This window comes from Leuresthes tenuis, unplaced genomic scaffold (genome assembly GCF_036924035.1).
Source record: "Leuresthes tenuis unplaced genomic scaffold, fLeuTen1.0.hap1 SCAF_2, whole genome shotgun sequence".
Taxonomy (NCBI): Eukaryota; Metazoa; Chordata; class Actinopteri; order Atheriniformes; family Atherinopsidae; genus Leuresthes; species Leuresthes tenuis.
In genome coordinates, this window is record NW_027325356.1 from 34,513,302 (window position 1) to 34,529,088 (window position 15,787).

At 37.1% G+C, this 15,787-nt stretch overlaps 1 protein-coding gene across 3 annotated transcripts in view; it reads left to right on the forward strand.

The window, feature by feature from the left end:
* znf536 (zinc finger protein 536) overlaps positions 1-15,412 on the forward strand; it is a 189,328-nt gene extending 173,916 nt beyond the window's left edge. For all 3 annotated transcript variants that reach the window (XM_072380978.1, XM_072380979.1, XM_072380980.1), the window contains one exon: positions 12,849-15,412. In XM_072380978.1, the coding sequence (XP_072237079.1) occupies positions 12,849-13,003 (155 nt within the window). In that variant the 3' untranslated portion in view covers positions 13,004-15,412. The remainder of the gene's footprint in view (positions 1-12,848) is intronic.
* The last annotated feature ends 375 nt before the right edge of the window (positions 15,413-15,787 follow it).

A 15,787-nucleotide genomic window follows, 5' to 3' on the forward strand; every position in this document is an offset into this window, starting at 1 on the left:
CCCTCATTGGCTTCCCCACCCGCTTTCCCACAGTCTGCCTTTCCTATAAATGCCTGAAAATTATGCTTAAGAAGGTAATGGTGTAAATGAAAGCTCCCCCCACTCACTCCACTAACCTTCCCTCATCCCCCTTCATCCTATATGTCTCTGTATCTTGCTCTCTCTGGGGAACAAAGAGGCCCTATTATACCTCTCTGTCAGCGTTGCTCTGGATCTCACTACACTACTGCACAATCACTGTTTTCAGCAGCACTACCAGCATGGGGTAAATGGGGAGAGAGAGAGTGATAGAGACAGGTACAGTGAATTTGAGTGTCATTCTCCAGCAAAACTATTCAGCAGTTGTTATCTTGAAGTGCTTTTTTTTCTTTTTTAGTTTGAAGCACACCGTTTGTTTGTTGAAAATGTCTTTCTATGGTGCTTTTCATTTTCTTAAAGCTTGAACAAGCAGTGTAATTTAGTTGAGGCACTCGTTCACACGACACACATCGAAGAGTACACGCACACACTCCTTAAGTCTAGAGATATCTTCTTATTGGGGAATCTTTCAATAAATCAATGTGACTTTAAACACATTTCCCAGGCGACACGGCTGACCTGATAAGAAGTGAACTAATCTCTTTTGAGGCTGCCGGGAGAGCTTTGAAGCAAATCTACTGTGCATCTATCACCAAGGTTATTTGTCAATGGCTGCTAATCCCAGGTAAATTTCCCTGGTTTTATATCAGGGTTCTCATGTCTGAAGTTTCTCGGCCTTGGGAAAATAAGAGAGCAGGCTTACGGAAAGAAGGGGAACAAAAGAAATGTTATGGATTTCAACAGTAAAACAATGGTTCAGGGAGGGGGAGAGGCACAGAGGCACACAGAGAGAGGGTTTATTAATAATTCTTTACACATCAGAGTCAGAACAGGATTGCAATGCATTTATCATTATCATATAGTTTGTTAGTGTAATGATAATAGAAGCTCAATCATCTAATCATCTCGTCTTTTTTTCATAATGTATTAACAAAATAGCCCCTCACAATAAAGGTGTACTGACTTGTCAGAATAAGTTAGAGAAACATACAATAGTTTTTTAAATAAACATCCTTCAAAGTGATTTCTATTATTAACCTCAATGTAGACCAGCCAAATGAGAGTATACTTTATCTGTGTTCATAATCTGTTACTAATCAGGTTTCTTTTCACTAGGGGAGCAAATACAAAGTTGCAAAAAAAGCATCTTTTTGAGACACTTTTCCATTAACTAATTTCAAGCAAATAAACTAGGCTGCATAGTGTTATCAGAGGCTACATTGCTCATGGTTGTAGTTCAATAGAAGAAGTATGTGTTCTGTCTGGAAACAAACTTCAACAGAAAACAAAAGAGTTCTTCTTCAGAAATTACTTTTATCAGAGACATATCATACAGGGATGGACACCAATTAGTCACATGATTTTATTGCTTGCAAGCTCAGAATGCAAACATCAGGTGAATCATGTCATGTTAGTTTAACAGGTCAGATCCAAAGTTTCCACTGAAACTATACACTACCAATTGTGAAAAAGACAATGAATCTATCCTGTCAAAGAAGCCAGCCTTTGAAATCATCTATAGAAAGAATTAAAACTGCAATGCATTGAAATCAATGTTTGCCTCACAATATTACACAAAGTTTTACTTAAAGCTGTCTCACTGAATATTGACTTAACACTTATTGACTAAACACTGTTTAGCTAGATTAATTGATCAGACATTTGATTGTCAGTATTTTCCACCTGGGCTATGTCTTGTGCCGCACTGCGTCTTGTAGAAAGAAACTTTTGAGTTTTTTTTTCTTTTCACCCTCCTCCTTTTTCCCTCCCCTGAGGTCCCCCCCTCATGTGTGCTGAAGATCATGGAAAATCTCTCGCCATATCTGTCATCTGTCACGCACTCCGTTGAACAGTTTTGATCTCTCACTGCTGTTTACGGCCGTTGTCAAGCAAAAAGAGTCGTAGCCGTAAGTGCTTACACCAGCATGTAAATAGTTTGACGTGTGGCTCTGTAACAAAGTTGTAGGAGTAAATAAGGATCCAAACAACCACACAAAATTGCAATTTAGTTGTATGTCTGCTTTTTGAAATGTTTGGAGTGGTATGATTTCCGAACAGTCTTTACATTTATGAGTCTTGATGTCAAAAGTGTGTTTCTTTGTTCCAGAAAGACCCTTTGATTGTGTGAGATCAAAGGGTAAATAGAGTATATTATGATTAGTATTCAACGACACATGCAGGCACACTATGCAGTGGGATGGTGGAGAAATATGTGGAATATAATGTGATTGCTACTTAATTCTTCCATTGTGAGGTCATGATGATTAGGGCCAAGTCAGACAGAGTCTGGACTAGAAAAAAACACTTACACAGCCAAATGGAACAGATGTAAAACATTAGTATCATTCTGATCTCTCTCTCTCATATATATATATATATATATATATATATATATATATATATACATTACAAACTGCTGCTTGTAACAGTTGTTAAAGTTACTGTTTAAGTATGTGTATGTGATTTGTATCACATAAAAATAAGAAAATAAGAAAAACAGGTTTAGTAAGCATTGAACAGAATATCTAAATGCCTTTGTTCTTTAGATAAAGCTAAGTACAAACTTATCATTTTCACATTACTTTCTTAAGATACAATTCTAAAGGTTGTTCAGCTTTTTTTGTACAAAATTAAACAAAAGTAGCAAAGAGCGACACCATGAGTTTAACATACACTTTTGGTTATTCTGAAAGCTGAGAGACAAATGAAAAGCCTTGCAAGGAAATGACAAATGAGTGAAAAATAGAAGAAGAGAAATGGAGAGAATGTTAGTGATTCAAGACTGAAAGAAGGCAAAGATGAGGGGAGGAGGAGGGGTTTGGTGAGGGTGTGTGAGTGTTGGGGCTGGATTGAGTGAGGGGGGGGGTGTCTTGGAAAGGTTTCGTATATCATAATTATCCCGTTAAGTAACGGCAGAGCGGCCTCCCCGAGGGAATTTGTCTTAAATGGAAGATTTGCAAGGAGAACGGGTCAGAGAGAGAGAGAGAAACGGCTTCCAGTCGGCAGGAAATCCTGTTTACATTTACATAATCATATCAACACTCACTCCTTCTTCTTCATCTTCTCTTTCTTATGCCTTTTCAAAAGCAGAAAAAAAAACAGTTGAGGGAGGGCTTCGGGCTGCTGGTTCTTGGTGTTTGTTGTCATTGCTCCTTTTTTTGCGTGCTCTTATTTTCTTAAAAGTGCTGCCAGTGTTGGCATGAAGGCCTTCTCTTTCTAAATCTCATGCCAGCACCTCCAACCTCCCCTTGTCTCCGTCTTTCTGCCTCATTATATCCTCTTTAAGAGGGATTTCTCAGACCTTTTGGCCCCATTCCCTTGTTTTGCATGTTGAAAAAAATATCATGAATAAGGTATGGTGTGCCTGCCTGTGTGAGTCTTAATTGAGATCTCCTAAGAGCAGCAAGCAGATGTTTGTAGCAACAACTGTTGAATCATCAGAGACTGGTGAAAGCATATGAGACCATGTTAAAGAGACGACAGGTGTTCTACATTTTTTTTCTTACTTTATCTGGCTTTTTTTTCCTTCTTTACATCAAACACTGAACAATGATGGAAACGTGTTTGTATGGAGTGTTTGTGGGAGGGAAGAAAGAGAAATGAGAATTATGTTGGATATTGACAACACTAAACTGTTTCAGTTTAAAACTAAACTGAAATCAAAAACAAAAGAAATACCTGACTACTTTTAACATGATCAAAGACTGAAGGCAGACAACATATTAAAGGGTTAGTAATGTTAACTAAAAGCTCTCAGACTACTTGGAACATTTCTCTCAATTAACTTCTTGATTTACTTTGTGTTGTAATGTACACTATTTAACTACATCTAAAATAATTGAAATGTAAAGTAATACACTTTGATGCATTTTAATATTTTTATTACTTTAGTCATATTGTAATATAGCTGCAGATTTTTTTTAAACTTTGATATTTTGCATAGATATTGAAAGTCTATCACTCCATGATGATTTTTTTAAAAAACAGAAAAAAGCCGCAATGCAGTACATACAAGGCAGAATTAAGTATGCAAGAAATTCAGTTCAAGCCATTTTTCACATTCAATATATTGATAAGGGGTGGAAAGTGTATTTAAACTCATGGCAGTTTCACACAGCTTAACCAGTAGTTTTGATTTGTACAATAATTTGGCATTGTATGACTGAAACTAAATTATTTCTCTCACATGGATATATTTGGTCCCTAAAGAGCAGACGTGGAAGAGGAATTAGAGGATTGAGTTGTTTTTGGAATTCAAAGCAACAAAGAAAGTGTTGCAGGGCCTTGACCACCATCTTTGTACTTCCTGTATGATCCAATTTCCAAGTTTTTCTTGCTGAAATGACACCTAACCCCCAGAGTTACAGTGTGTCAGTTAATACAAGTTGATGTAATTCATCAATACTTAAAGGGATTTCAGTTTCCACATCTGCTTGTGTGCAAAGCCTGTGTGACATGAATTTCATTATCTACACTAGTACACAAAAATCCAACAGGGCTTTTTGCAGCTGACCTCATGCAGCCCAAACATTTGCAATCATATGGACTTAGCATGCTGACAACGCATGTGTATTGATTAATTTCCATTAATTAAAACCAACATACCAGATCAAGAAGACAAGGAGTAGAAGAATGACATTGATGCTTGCTTTGGGGATAAACTTTACATGAGAATCAACGTCATCTACACCCCTACAATGTACTATAGACCAATTAGATCCCTGCACATGGTTTATGCTTGCAGAGGATATGCCTGCTTTACCTGGTTTGAGATCATTATGACCCCTATTTGGTCATTTACACACAGTTTACTATCATGGCTCTTCTAGCTGTGAGGAACACAGGTGTGTACACAAGTGCACCTCATATCACAAAATATACTTATTTTACTTATACTTTACTTTATACTTGTATTGTCTTCTGGATTGTCTTCTGGAGATTTAATATAACGGAGGAGCCTGCATCTTGGTGCACCAAATTGCAAGGAGAACAATTCAATTGTTCAAATAGCCCATATCTACTGCTCCTTTCTGCTAACTACAAGAAAGCACCTACAACTACAAGAATGTGAGGTTTCTCCATCCTCACATTCTAAACTGCTGTCATTTACTTAGCTGGAACATTTTGGAGAACTCCAAGCATGCCATGAGAACACTGGAAACCAGTGACGGGTCCTCTGTGATCATAAATAACTGTGATAGCTGTGTCGCTGAGTTTTTCCTGTCTGTCATTCTGTGTGTCATAGTAATCCCCCTCTATGGAGATTTGACATCTTTTCATTTCACTATCTGCATCTTTAATCTTGTTGCCAGTCAGTCCAGGATTCTTACTTTTCTGGTTGTTCTACTAAAGTTCAGCTAATGGAAAAATGTGAAATTATACCTTTTGTAATGATGATGCTGATACTGTGGTATCTCTTCAGGTGGAAGAAATCAGCTCAACAGAACCCATATTTAATTAAAGACTCAAGATTTTGGTTTTATTATTTTAGGCTGAGAATGATCCCTTTACTCATATTCTGTACTTTTCTGCCTCTGTCTTTATTAGGGAATAATGCAGACTTTAGCAGAGCCCTATATATGCATTTTGCCCTATATACTATTGTCCTATTTGCTGCTGTGTCTCTAGTTCATTCTCTCCTCCCCTTGCGATCTACATACTCCTTCAATAATATGTCATCACATTCCTTTTGTCTGTCCTCTTTTGTTGCAGTCAAATGGAGGGTTTAGACACACATTTACTGCCAGATCAACAGACTCGTCTTCCTTACAAACTCCCATCTGGCTCAGTGCCACATTGAAAAGTTAACTAAAAAAGTCACAGCCACAGCGCTGGTGCAGAAAGCACTGTCCACTTCAGGTTTACAAATTACAGCCTGCAGTTAATATAGTTGACATGCTGGAAGACTGAGGGCTTTCTTGTGTTTGGTGGTCAATTATTTTAGCACTTCAAAACCCAGAAACAGGAAAGATACGGTGCTCTTATTTTCAATGCATTTCAGAAAAGTTAAGCAAATGAAAGTGACATAAACTACAGGTGAAGCCATAGGTGTGGCTATGACAAACCCAATTTGCTACAGACATTAACATTCTTTTGCAGCAAAGAACACCAATATTAATCCAGTATGGCCTGTATGGAAGTATGGCTTCAGTCATTGTCTGTATCAGAAAATCGGGGAAGGATGTTAGTTTATATAAACACAAAGCTTTCCATAAAACAAAAGGGGAAAAGAAAAACAGCTGAGATGACCTCACCTATTCATGACCCTCAAACAAAAGCTTCCTTTTCAGAAAGAATGGACGGCAGTGACAGTTAGGATTAACAGAAGACTGTACCAAGTTGCCAATACACACAGTCACATTCAGAAAAATTATATAAAGGAATTTGGCTTTATTTTACCATGATCTAGAAGTTTCTCTTTCTATTATCTATTCATTCACTTGTTTTCTATTTAGGTTCTTTCTCATTTTGTAGTAAATCACAGGCTTTTTCAAAGCAGTGTGTCAGAAGCATTTAAGATGTGGCCTTTTCCCCTGCACATTCCAATGCCATTATGTTACATGCTGAATAGAAGAAAGTATTATGTTCCCGCCCCCCCAGTAAAAGGGCAGAAGTGGACTAAGTTTTTATCTGCTGAACGAATCAATCAGGATTATGTCAGCTGAAAAGAATCACAGACAGCAGTCACTATGTCTCTGTGTCCGTGTGTCTTGTACAGTATATTTCCTTCTGTGAGTGAAGGATGAGAAATTTGAAGCAGAGGAAAGCACTTGTTGGTTGACAAACAGAGATGTTATTTGGGTTCTAAAAAAGCAAGAGGATTTGTTTTACTATTTATGTATTTACCCACTGCCCCCCACTCAACCTCCTTTGTCCTCCTCTGTGGGAGGATTGGAAGGGCACTAATTATCATTTCAGCAGAAATGATTAGGAGATCAAACAGGGATCGAATGCCATTTCCTTCCATTAATGCAGGGGGTTTAGAGTGCTTGTCACAGCTTGGCTAGTCCTAAGGCCTGTGCTGAGAAAATGTAGCATTTAAGAAAGAGAAAGTAGGGAAGAATGGAAGATGGAAAAGAGGCTTATGAAGAAGGGTGTTAGGAGGGGACAGAATGGGACAGGAGTGTGGCAACAGAGAGAAAGCAGAGCTATTCACTTAAAAGACCAGTACATTTTCAATGTACACTGAATACAAGAAAGCCGTCATCTGAAGAAGGAAATATAATTACAACTATGTATTTTCTTTTGTAATTGTGCACTTTTATTCAGTAATGTTTCTGTACTTTCTCAAAATATTTTTTCTTCCAGAGTTCTAACCTTAGATAGCTTCAGATAACTTAGATGAATGCCATGTAAAACAGGCAATCAAAACAATAACAGTACTTTAAAAAAAATATCCTGTCGTACATCCTTGATCATATTCTTGGCAAAAAAAAGAAAAAAAATCAAAACCACAACCAAAATAAAATTAGACCCTAAAGAAGTGACACTCAAACAGCAGCTTACAAAGCTCCATGTTTCCATTAGAAGTTCAAAGAGACTGGAGGTAGATATCTGAAACATTAGACAGAAACAATGAAGCAAAGGGGCAGAATGGAGATTATGATTGTTTCTGCATGTCAGATGAGAGAAATGTCAAAGAGAATGTGAGAGATGACCTCTGTGCTCATCGCCCATTAATGACCCTGTAGCTCCCAGCTTCATTTTCCCTCTCATCAAAAACATTAAAAAAAAAAACATTTCCTCCTGTCTCCAATAGTCATTTCCCCGCATTGTATTTATGTATTGGAAAAAAAAGGTAATAGATCAAGCACATTCCATTATTCTCTTATAAGATCATTAGCAAATATAATTAGATATGAAAGAAAGTAATTTGGAGAGAAGAGGAGAGAAAAGCGCTATCAGGCAGAGAAGACAGATTGTAGCATCAGAGTGTTTGGGCTTAAATTGCTCAGTGGAGGTATTATCAAGCCGGCAATCTTTTAGCCTCAGAAATAGTTTTGGAAACAGACAGCGAAAGATAGAAACAGGCCACTGACATTGACTCCGTTGTGTTCCCCCAACTGCAATCATTCCTCTTTACATTTTTATATTTTTCCCTTTTTTTTCTATCCTGTCATACCAGACAAAGGAGTTTGCAGCAAAAGTCAGTTTATAAAAATACATCACACACACGCTCACACACACATACATGCATACACACATACAAAAAAAAACATATCACAGAAAATAGAAAACAGACAACCTGTTCTTCTTACTTCTCGCACATATTTATTCAGCTTTAGTATTATTTTGTGCAACTTTAAATACAGAAATAACAGACAAATTGTATTCTGCCACAGAGTTTGTTCTTTTTGCATATTTTATTTTGTCTCTCTTACGCATACCTCCCCATCCTCCCATCAACACACAGGAGTTTTCCCTCACTCTTTCTTGCACCTTAACACAGTACTCTGTTTGTCTAATAAGGATCTGAGGCAAAAGCAGACTGAGAGCACAATAATCCTGCTGCGTTGCACCACAAATTTGCTTTTCTTTTTCTTCACCCCTTCTTCTTCTTTAGTAATGCTTTGATGGACTGGGGAGGGAGGAAGAGGGTGGGAAGGGTGAAGAGGAGGGGTGGCAGTATAGATGTGGATTTTTCTAGTCTTTTGTGCGAATCACAGGGAATGGTAACTATAAACATCCTGTATTCATTAAAACCATCTAAAAATACAATTTTGGAGGGGGGGGGGGGCTCACTTCCTCTCTGCTCCTCCTCAGTATATACAAGCAGGCTGCGTTATGCCTGGTGCAGCTTATATTTACATATTTATAAATACTGGGCTGTACAATGAGATGAGGCCGTGCCAAGAACAACACTTTCTGCTTGTGTTTGGCCCGGATGCCTGGGAGATGGAACAAAGCAGCCATAGCCACGCTCAGTGGCATGGAGAGGGTTCACACAACTCTTTTTACACTTGTCATGTTTATATTCACATGCATGGGGATCAGAGAACTTTGAGCTTTCTTCTGATATTTGATGTCTATTTTCAGGTCAGTCTGATATACTGGAAGATAACTTTTGGTAAATGTCTTATATTCAGCCACTCAGGTCTAGGTTTTGGTTTCCTCAGCAGCTGATTGACAGTGCAACCCACTTCATCTGACTAAAGAAGTCATTTTCTCAAATGTGTACCTCTCAAAGGGGTTACCGACAATTTGATTTGGAAGAAGAGAATGTCTACTCATGCCCACCATTGTTTTTCTTCCTTTAAGGACTTTAAGGGTTCAATAAACAAGCTACTTTGAGGGAGGATAATGCCCGATGTAACTTGGAATAAAATAGATACTTTTTTGCTGCATTCCTATTGTACTAATGATCTCGTAGCCCACAAATACTTAGTGGAACCCTTAATGAAGGCTCTGATTCCAATGTTGGTGTAATTTTCATTATAAAACTTGTTTTCTACTTGTCAATAACAGCTAAAATAATAATTTAAATATTTCAAATAAACATTCCAAAAAACAATCAGCATTTCTTTCTCTATTAAGATTATCTTCACTTCAATATCCATAAATGCTGTCTGTTGTGTGTGTGTGTGTTTTCTTTTTTAACAGGCTACTGTTAATGTCAGGTTATACCTCTGAGATAACACTCACGCACTTGCACTTTCACACACCCGCACTCTTACACCAACGTATTCCCATGCGGTCTGCGACACATGCGACACATATTGTTCCATCCTCCATCATATTTATCCATTCTGTTGAGCATGACACATGTATTGACAGTGGCTGGAGCTTTGCGTCCTCACACCATATGTTTTGCTTTCCCAGGTCTTCTCCAAAATATCTACTTGTACCCACCATCTGCTATCTCACAGCACACCACAAGAGGGCAAACTTACTATTTCACATGTCAATGGGGTGTATAGATTGGTACATTATGATTACGATTCCATGGATTGAATATGAGAAAAGATCCTTTTTTGTGACAATGTTTTTTATCAGTACTAAACTAGCACCTTTTTGCCATCATGTATGCAACATCTCTCTGCAAGAAGGCAGAATCTTTGAAGAAAACAAACAGATAAGCCTTGCATTCATGTGATAAATGAATGTCAGGCAGGTTTTCTGTGTCTGCGAGATGCATCTGCCATCTACCCGAATGGGAAATTAAAAATGTGAGGGGAAGTTATGCTAAACCTATAAAGTTGGCCAGAAAATCTCTCCCCCTTCACAGCGGCAGTTGTTTGGGGAGATGGAGTACCATGCTTAAATAATAACATTCCAGGTGGCTTAGTTAATGAACAGTGAAAATCAAATATGGGGCCTAATCTGGAGCTCGTTACAGGAAGTTTCTTTACAAGGGAGTCATAGGCAGGAAGTGCCCTTGGGGTGAAACAAAACACTTTTTGAAGCTTTGAAACAAGTAAACTTTTATTAACTTAAGTTATGGAGGATTTTGCACATTAAAAAAAAATAAAAAATTGGGTAAAAAAAATGTACCCACATAAACAAATAACTGATGTACAGAACAGCAAGATTAGCTTGTCATGTAGGTACATCTTTAAAAGCAGAACATTTTAATTTGAAATATCCATTTGATGGTATAAGTATAAATACATGTAGAAGTGAGCTCAGTTATTTAGAGTATAAATGAGCTTCTGTTTTCTTTATTGTCTAATTTTGCCATCTTGTGGTCATAGTGGGTTATGAAACTATATCCTTTCTCCAGTTCAGAATTATAATTTGATATGCACTGAAGAGTACGCTCCAGTTATTTGACTGTAGAAGAAACTAGCCAGTACTAGCCTTCTCTTCCACTCTACTTTCACAGCTAGTCATGATATTTTGTAAAATTTCATAGTGAATCTGATTTAATCAGTTTTTTATTCCCCACTTTTACCAATATCATTAGAATTAAAAGATAAAACCCTTTACAATCCCTTTCACCATATTAAAAGCAGAAGCACTTCCTGTATAATTTATACTGTACCATCAGGTATGTGTTAGTTGCATGTTAGTGTTGGGGAATTATGCATTGACAGCCCTCATTGTTGAATTTGAGAAAAGGTTTTATCATGTTATTAACTCTATATTTTCCCTCTGCAACACTCTCTTCATTTCTGATATCCATTCCTATACTTGTGAAAGCTAAGCTCAAATAAACCCATGTTTTAATTTGGTTTTGTCAGATTCATAACGCCACTTTTAAAGGACATGACATGCAAATGTGCTCCACCGTGTTTTATTGCAAAAATAATTTTCAAAGCTACTGAGGAAATGAAAGTGCAGAAAAGGGAGGGAGGGGGTGGGTTGTATTATTTAGTGGCCTCTGCTGTGGGACCTAATTACAGCTATGCATTTCTTACTATTTTGCAGAGATTTCAAACTTTTTTTGATAAGAATTACTCACTTCACTTCTCACCCACTGTCACACTTCTTCTCACATGTATTGAGCCAACCAACTTGTTTGTAACAAGTATGAAACTACTCCAGATGTCATAACTATAATGTGTTGTCAGCTGATATTTTCAAAAAGATTATTTCCCAGAGCACCCACTCAAAAACTCCCTGCATAAGCTCCTGTGACGAAAACCTTCAAAAACACAGTTAAGGAAGAAACAGACAGTAGATTGATACAGTATATATAGCAAAGTAATTAAAACTCTGCTGACCTCTCTCTACCAGTGTGACTGCTACAGTAAACAGTGTAGCAGTGTCATGGACAGAATAACAGGAACACCCAAGAATGGAATGAAAACATAACAATATTGTTGCAAAAAAGTGAAAGACATATATAGACTTTGATGTAATCTGTACAATATTATCTGACTGCATAACATTTTGATTTGCACCCTTTATTTTTAAACAGCCTACAAACCAAATCAGTTGCATCTCATTTTTAGTTTTGTCTCCAACATTCTGAAAATGTTGTCAAATTTTGGGACCTAACTCTGTAAGCTTAAAGATTTTCTTTGTGGCTGGTAATTTTCTTTTTGCATAATACTTTCACTTAATATTATTTCATATAAACTAACCTGTGTATGACCTGAATTCATCTCAGAGACTAAAAGCAGTCAGTTAATTTCAATAAAAAATATCTGCTTATTAGATTTCTTATTTCCGCTCAAAGTACTTTTACACTACAAGCCATGTTCACCCATTCACTCACATACAGCACACCTTAGTCTATAGAATGTTACGAGTTACACTGGGTTACGAGTGCTTTTTTCTCTATCACACACATTCACACGCTAATAGACGCAACAGAGACGACATGCAATTCAGTGTCTCGTCCAAGGATACATCGACAAGTTGGGAGTAGAACAACTACTCATCCTACTGAGCTCCAGCTTCCTCAAATTTAGAATTTCTTCTGCAGGAATTTAGCAGTAATTTTGAATGATCAATATCTATGGACAATCCAGCAGAAGTGGCACACTGTCAATGAAAAAGAGATGCAACTGTTGAACTTTCAAATACCATTAACACAACAGGAAAATATTTTCCATAATTCTGATTGGTGGAGGCCCAGGCTTAAACTCACAGTAAACGATTTAAAATAAAATTATCTTTAATGGCAACTATAACAGCAGGTAAATCCAAAGATTTACATAAAACCAAATGTCATTATGGGAGTCTAACAGTTTCAAACACCAAATTCATCCATATGATGCAATGTGGAGGTTGTGTGTCTGTGTGAGTGGGTGTGTGATCTGCAAAGTTGTCGCTGTGTTGGGTCCATGGTGCTAATCTTCCTTCTGTGTTCTTATTGGCCATAGCACATCTGTGGGTAAGAGAGGAGGACCAGCCCATGACCCATGACCCTACGTTGACCCTTCAGCCCAACCATCTTAACAACGACCTTAACCACCCTAAAAACCATAACCTAGGTGACAACAAGGGGCTGGACGCCCGTGCTGTAAACGAAGACTAACGACCCACCACGGAGCAAGGCACTGAGATGAGGATGGTGATGAAGGGGATGATGATGTGGAGGAGGAAGATGAAGGTTAAATGAAGGAAAACACTATAACAAATATCTTTATCTAAAATGAAAAAAACACATTCAACCATCAGGGTGAAGAGCAGGTGAGAACTATATGACCGGACATTTGGGACATTTTCCTTTGGGTCTGGATTTGCGAGATGGACCTCATGACTTTTGAAAGCATCCTTGGACACTAAATAATTTGACAACAACCTCTGTTGTGTCTCTTGCGGTCTGATTGCTCCTTGTCTTTATGTTTTCTACATTGCTTTTGTTTTTTCTTTCTTTCTTTTGATGAAACTACCTGTCTGATTAGCACTTCTTGAAACTGGCCCTGCAATTACTGATACATTCCTTGAGCTAGAAGAATGTGTCATTTTGATAAGGACTAAAGTGTAATGCTTAATGAAATGCTTCTTTTTTTCCTGTTAAATGATGAGGATAGCTTTTCCAGAAGTCCACAGACCATCCTTGTATTGTTCCTGGTAGAATGTATTCTACTGCTAAACAGAAACTCAACTGAAACAGAAACAGACTGTTGACTGAAACCAAGCACATTCCTGTCAAATTAGCCACTTATGGCTTGCTTATCAGCTGTCATAGACTCACCATTTATCTCTTGCAACCATAACACTTGTTATGGTTAACACAGGACAGGTCACAATTTTTTTTTTAACTAAACCATGTTTGTTTCCAGACAATGTCTATATAGTATCACAGGTATGAGTGCTTAACTTTTAATGATGGTGGTGCTAATAATGATTGTGATGAAGACAGAACATTCAAACTGCCCTAATTATATTCATAAAACTGCATCGCCCTCCACAACCAGGCCCTCAGCCCACTACAGTATATCACTTTGTCTTATTATCTTGTCTTATTATATTTAATGCAGCACTGTAAGTGCTCAGTGTACATAGAGAGATATACAGTAGCTGGATAAAGTGAAAGTTTAAAACATTTGTGATGAGGAAAAGCAAAGAAGTGATAGTAGTATACTGGCCATCATTTAAAATGGTTGGCATTCTTCTCAAGTTTAACAAAGAAGAATTAAAAAAAAAAAAACAAGCAAACTCAAAAACAAAAGTGGAAACACTTTCTTTCCTCATAAAACCTATTCTTTCTCTTCATCTCTTATGTCAACCTGAAGGACTCAAGTGTTGCAAATGTTTGTAAAATACTGCCATCTATCATTGTTGCACAGTGTTACTGACTACTGAAAACGGTTTGATGTATTTACTTTGAGATGAAAAAAAACAAAACTGGAAAAAAGACTTGTGTATAGCCTTAGATACCAGTCATCTGTTATTGCTTCTACAAAAGCTATGTAACTGTGCTAGACCGTAGGATGTAGGGTTGATTTTATTTTAATTTTTTATATGTATTGTACATTAATGCCTTGTCCATTTACTGATCAAAAAAAAAGAGGAAAAATATGACAATCGTCTCCTGTGCTGCAGACATATTTGCTCCCATATATACAAAATCCATTATGCATAGAGGGACTTTTCCTTTCTAATTTTTTTCATTTGTTTTGATTCTCAGAAGTATTTTGCACTGTGATAGTATTATAAATCCAACTTATACAGTACAAAACTAGCAAACTAACTAAAATGAAGGCGTGTGTTTGTGTATCCCTTGGCATTGTGAAATGTTTCTACGTCATTTTTTGTGAACCCAGAGAAAAAGTCTAATGCGGTATGTACAGTCCAAATATTATACTGTTTTTTTTTTAAGTTAGATCAACCTCTTTACTGTATGTGGCTTTGACAAAATGTTCCTCAGATTGTTTTTGTATGCTAATGCCCTTCTGACTTGCAGCATAGGCCTGTTACTGCTTCAGCCTTTGTGATTTTCTTAGCTCAGTTTCCAGCTTGAGAAGAATTTGCAGCAGTACAGCCTCCAACTTTTTATTTTTTTTTTATTTTACAACAAATTGACTTATGTAGATTGCAATGAATCACCCTTAAATTTTACAGAAGAAGAGGGGATTCAAAATTAAAAGAATAACAATGAGACATTTAAACGTGAATTATCAGTGGTTTGGAAATTGAGTCAAAGTATAAAAGTTGGAAGTATTCTGCTGAAGGCATTGATCTAGAGCTTTGACTTCTGACCTCATCTCTGTATTCCAGGGGTATAAATATGAGATTAGATTAATGGTGAGAGTTGGGCTCTCTCCCTCTCTGGACCAGCGATAATGATCATTCCACTCCTCATATAATGTACAAAACCTGTCTTGTGAGCTCAACACTCTATGTTTTGCTGTATCCTCATGGCAGATGCTTTGTTTTGTAACTACTGAACTGTACTTATAATAAAAATAAAATGTATTCAAACTGAAAAAAAAGGACTGTCGCAGAGCAACGACTCGTTTCAAGTTTCTAATGTCTTTTTTTATTTTTGGATCTGGTCTCTTTTATCTGAGGAAAACACTTCAGACTGTGTGATCAAAAAGTTTTAAACCATCTGGAAAGTCATCCATAGCTCAAAACATTACTTATTATTTCTTAGTCAATTTGATAGCAAAGCTCCACAGGATGTGATCATGATATTGAAAAAAACAAAATTACAATCTGTACCACTTTTTCTCCCAAAGGTGCCTGTACAATACCTGTAGTGAAACAATATAGGAATGACCTTCAGAAATCTTCTGTAAACTAACACCTACATTTATGCTGTTGAAACCGAGATTGAAAAGCTTCTGTGTGACAAAAGAAAATCTGATAC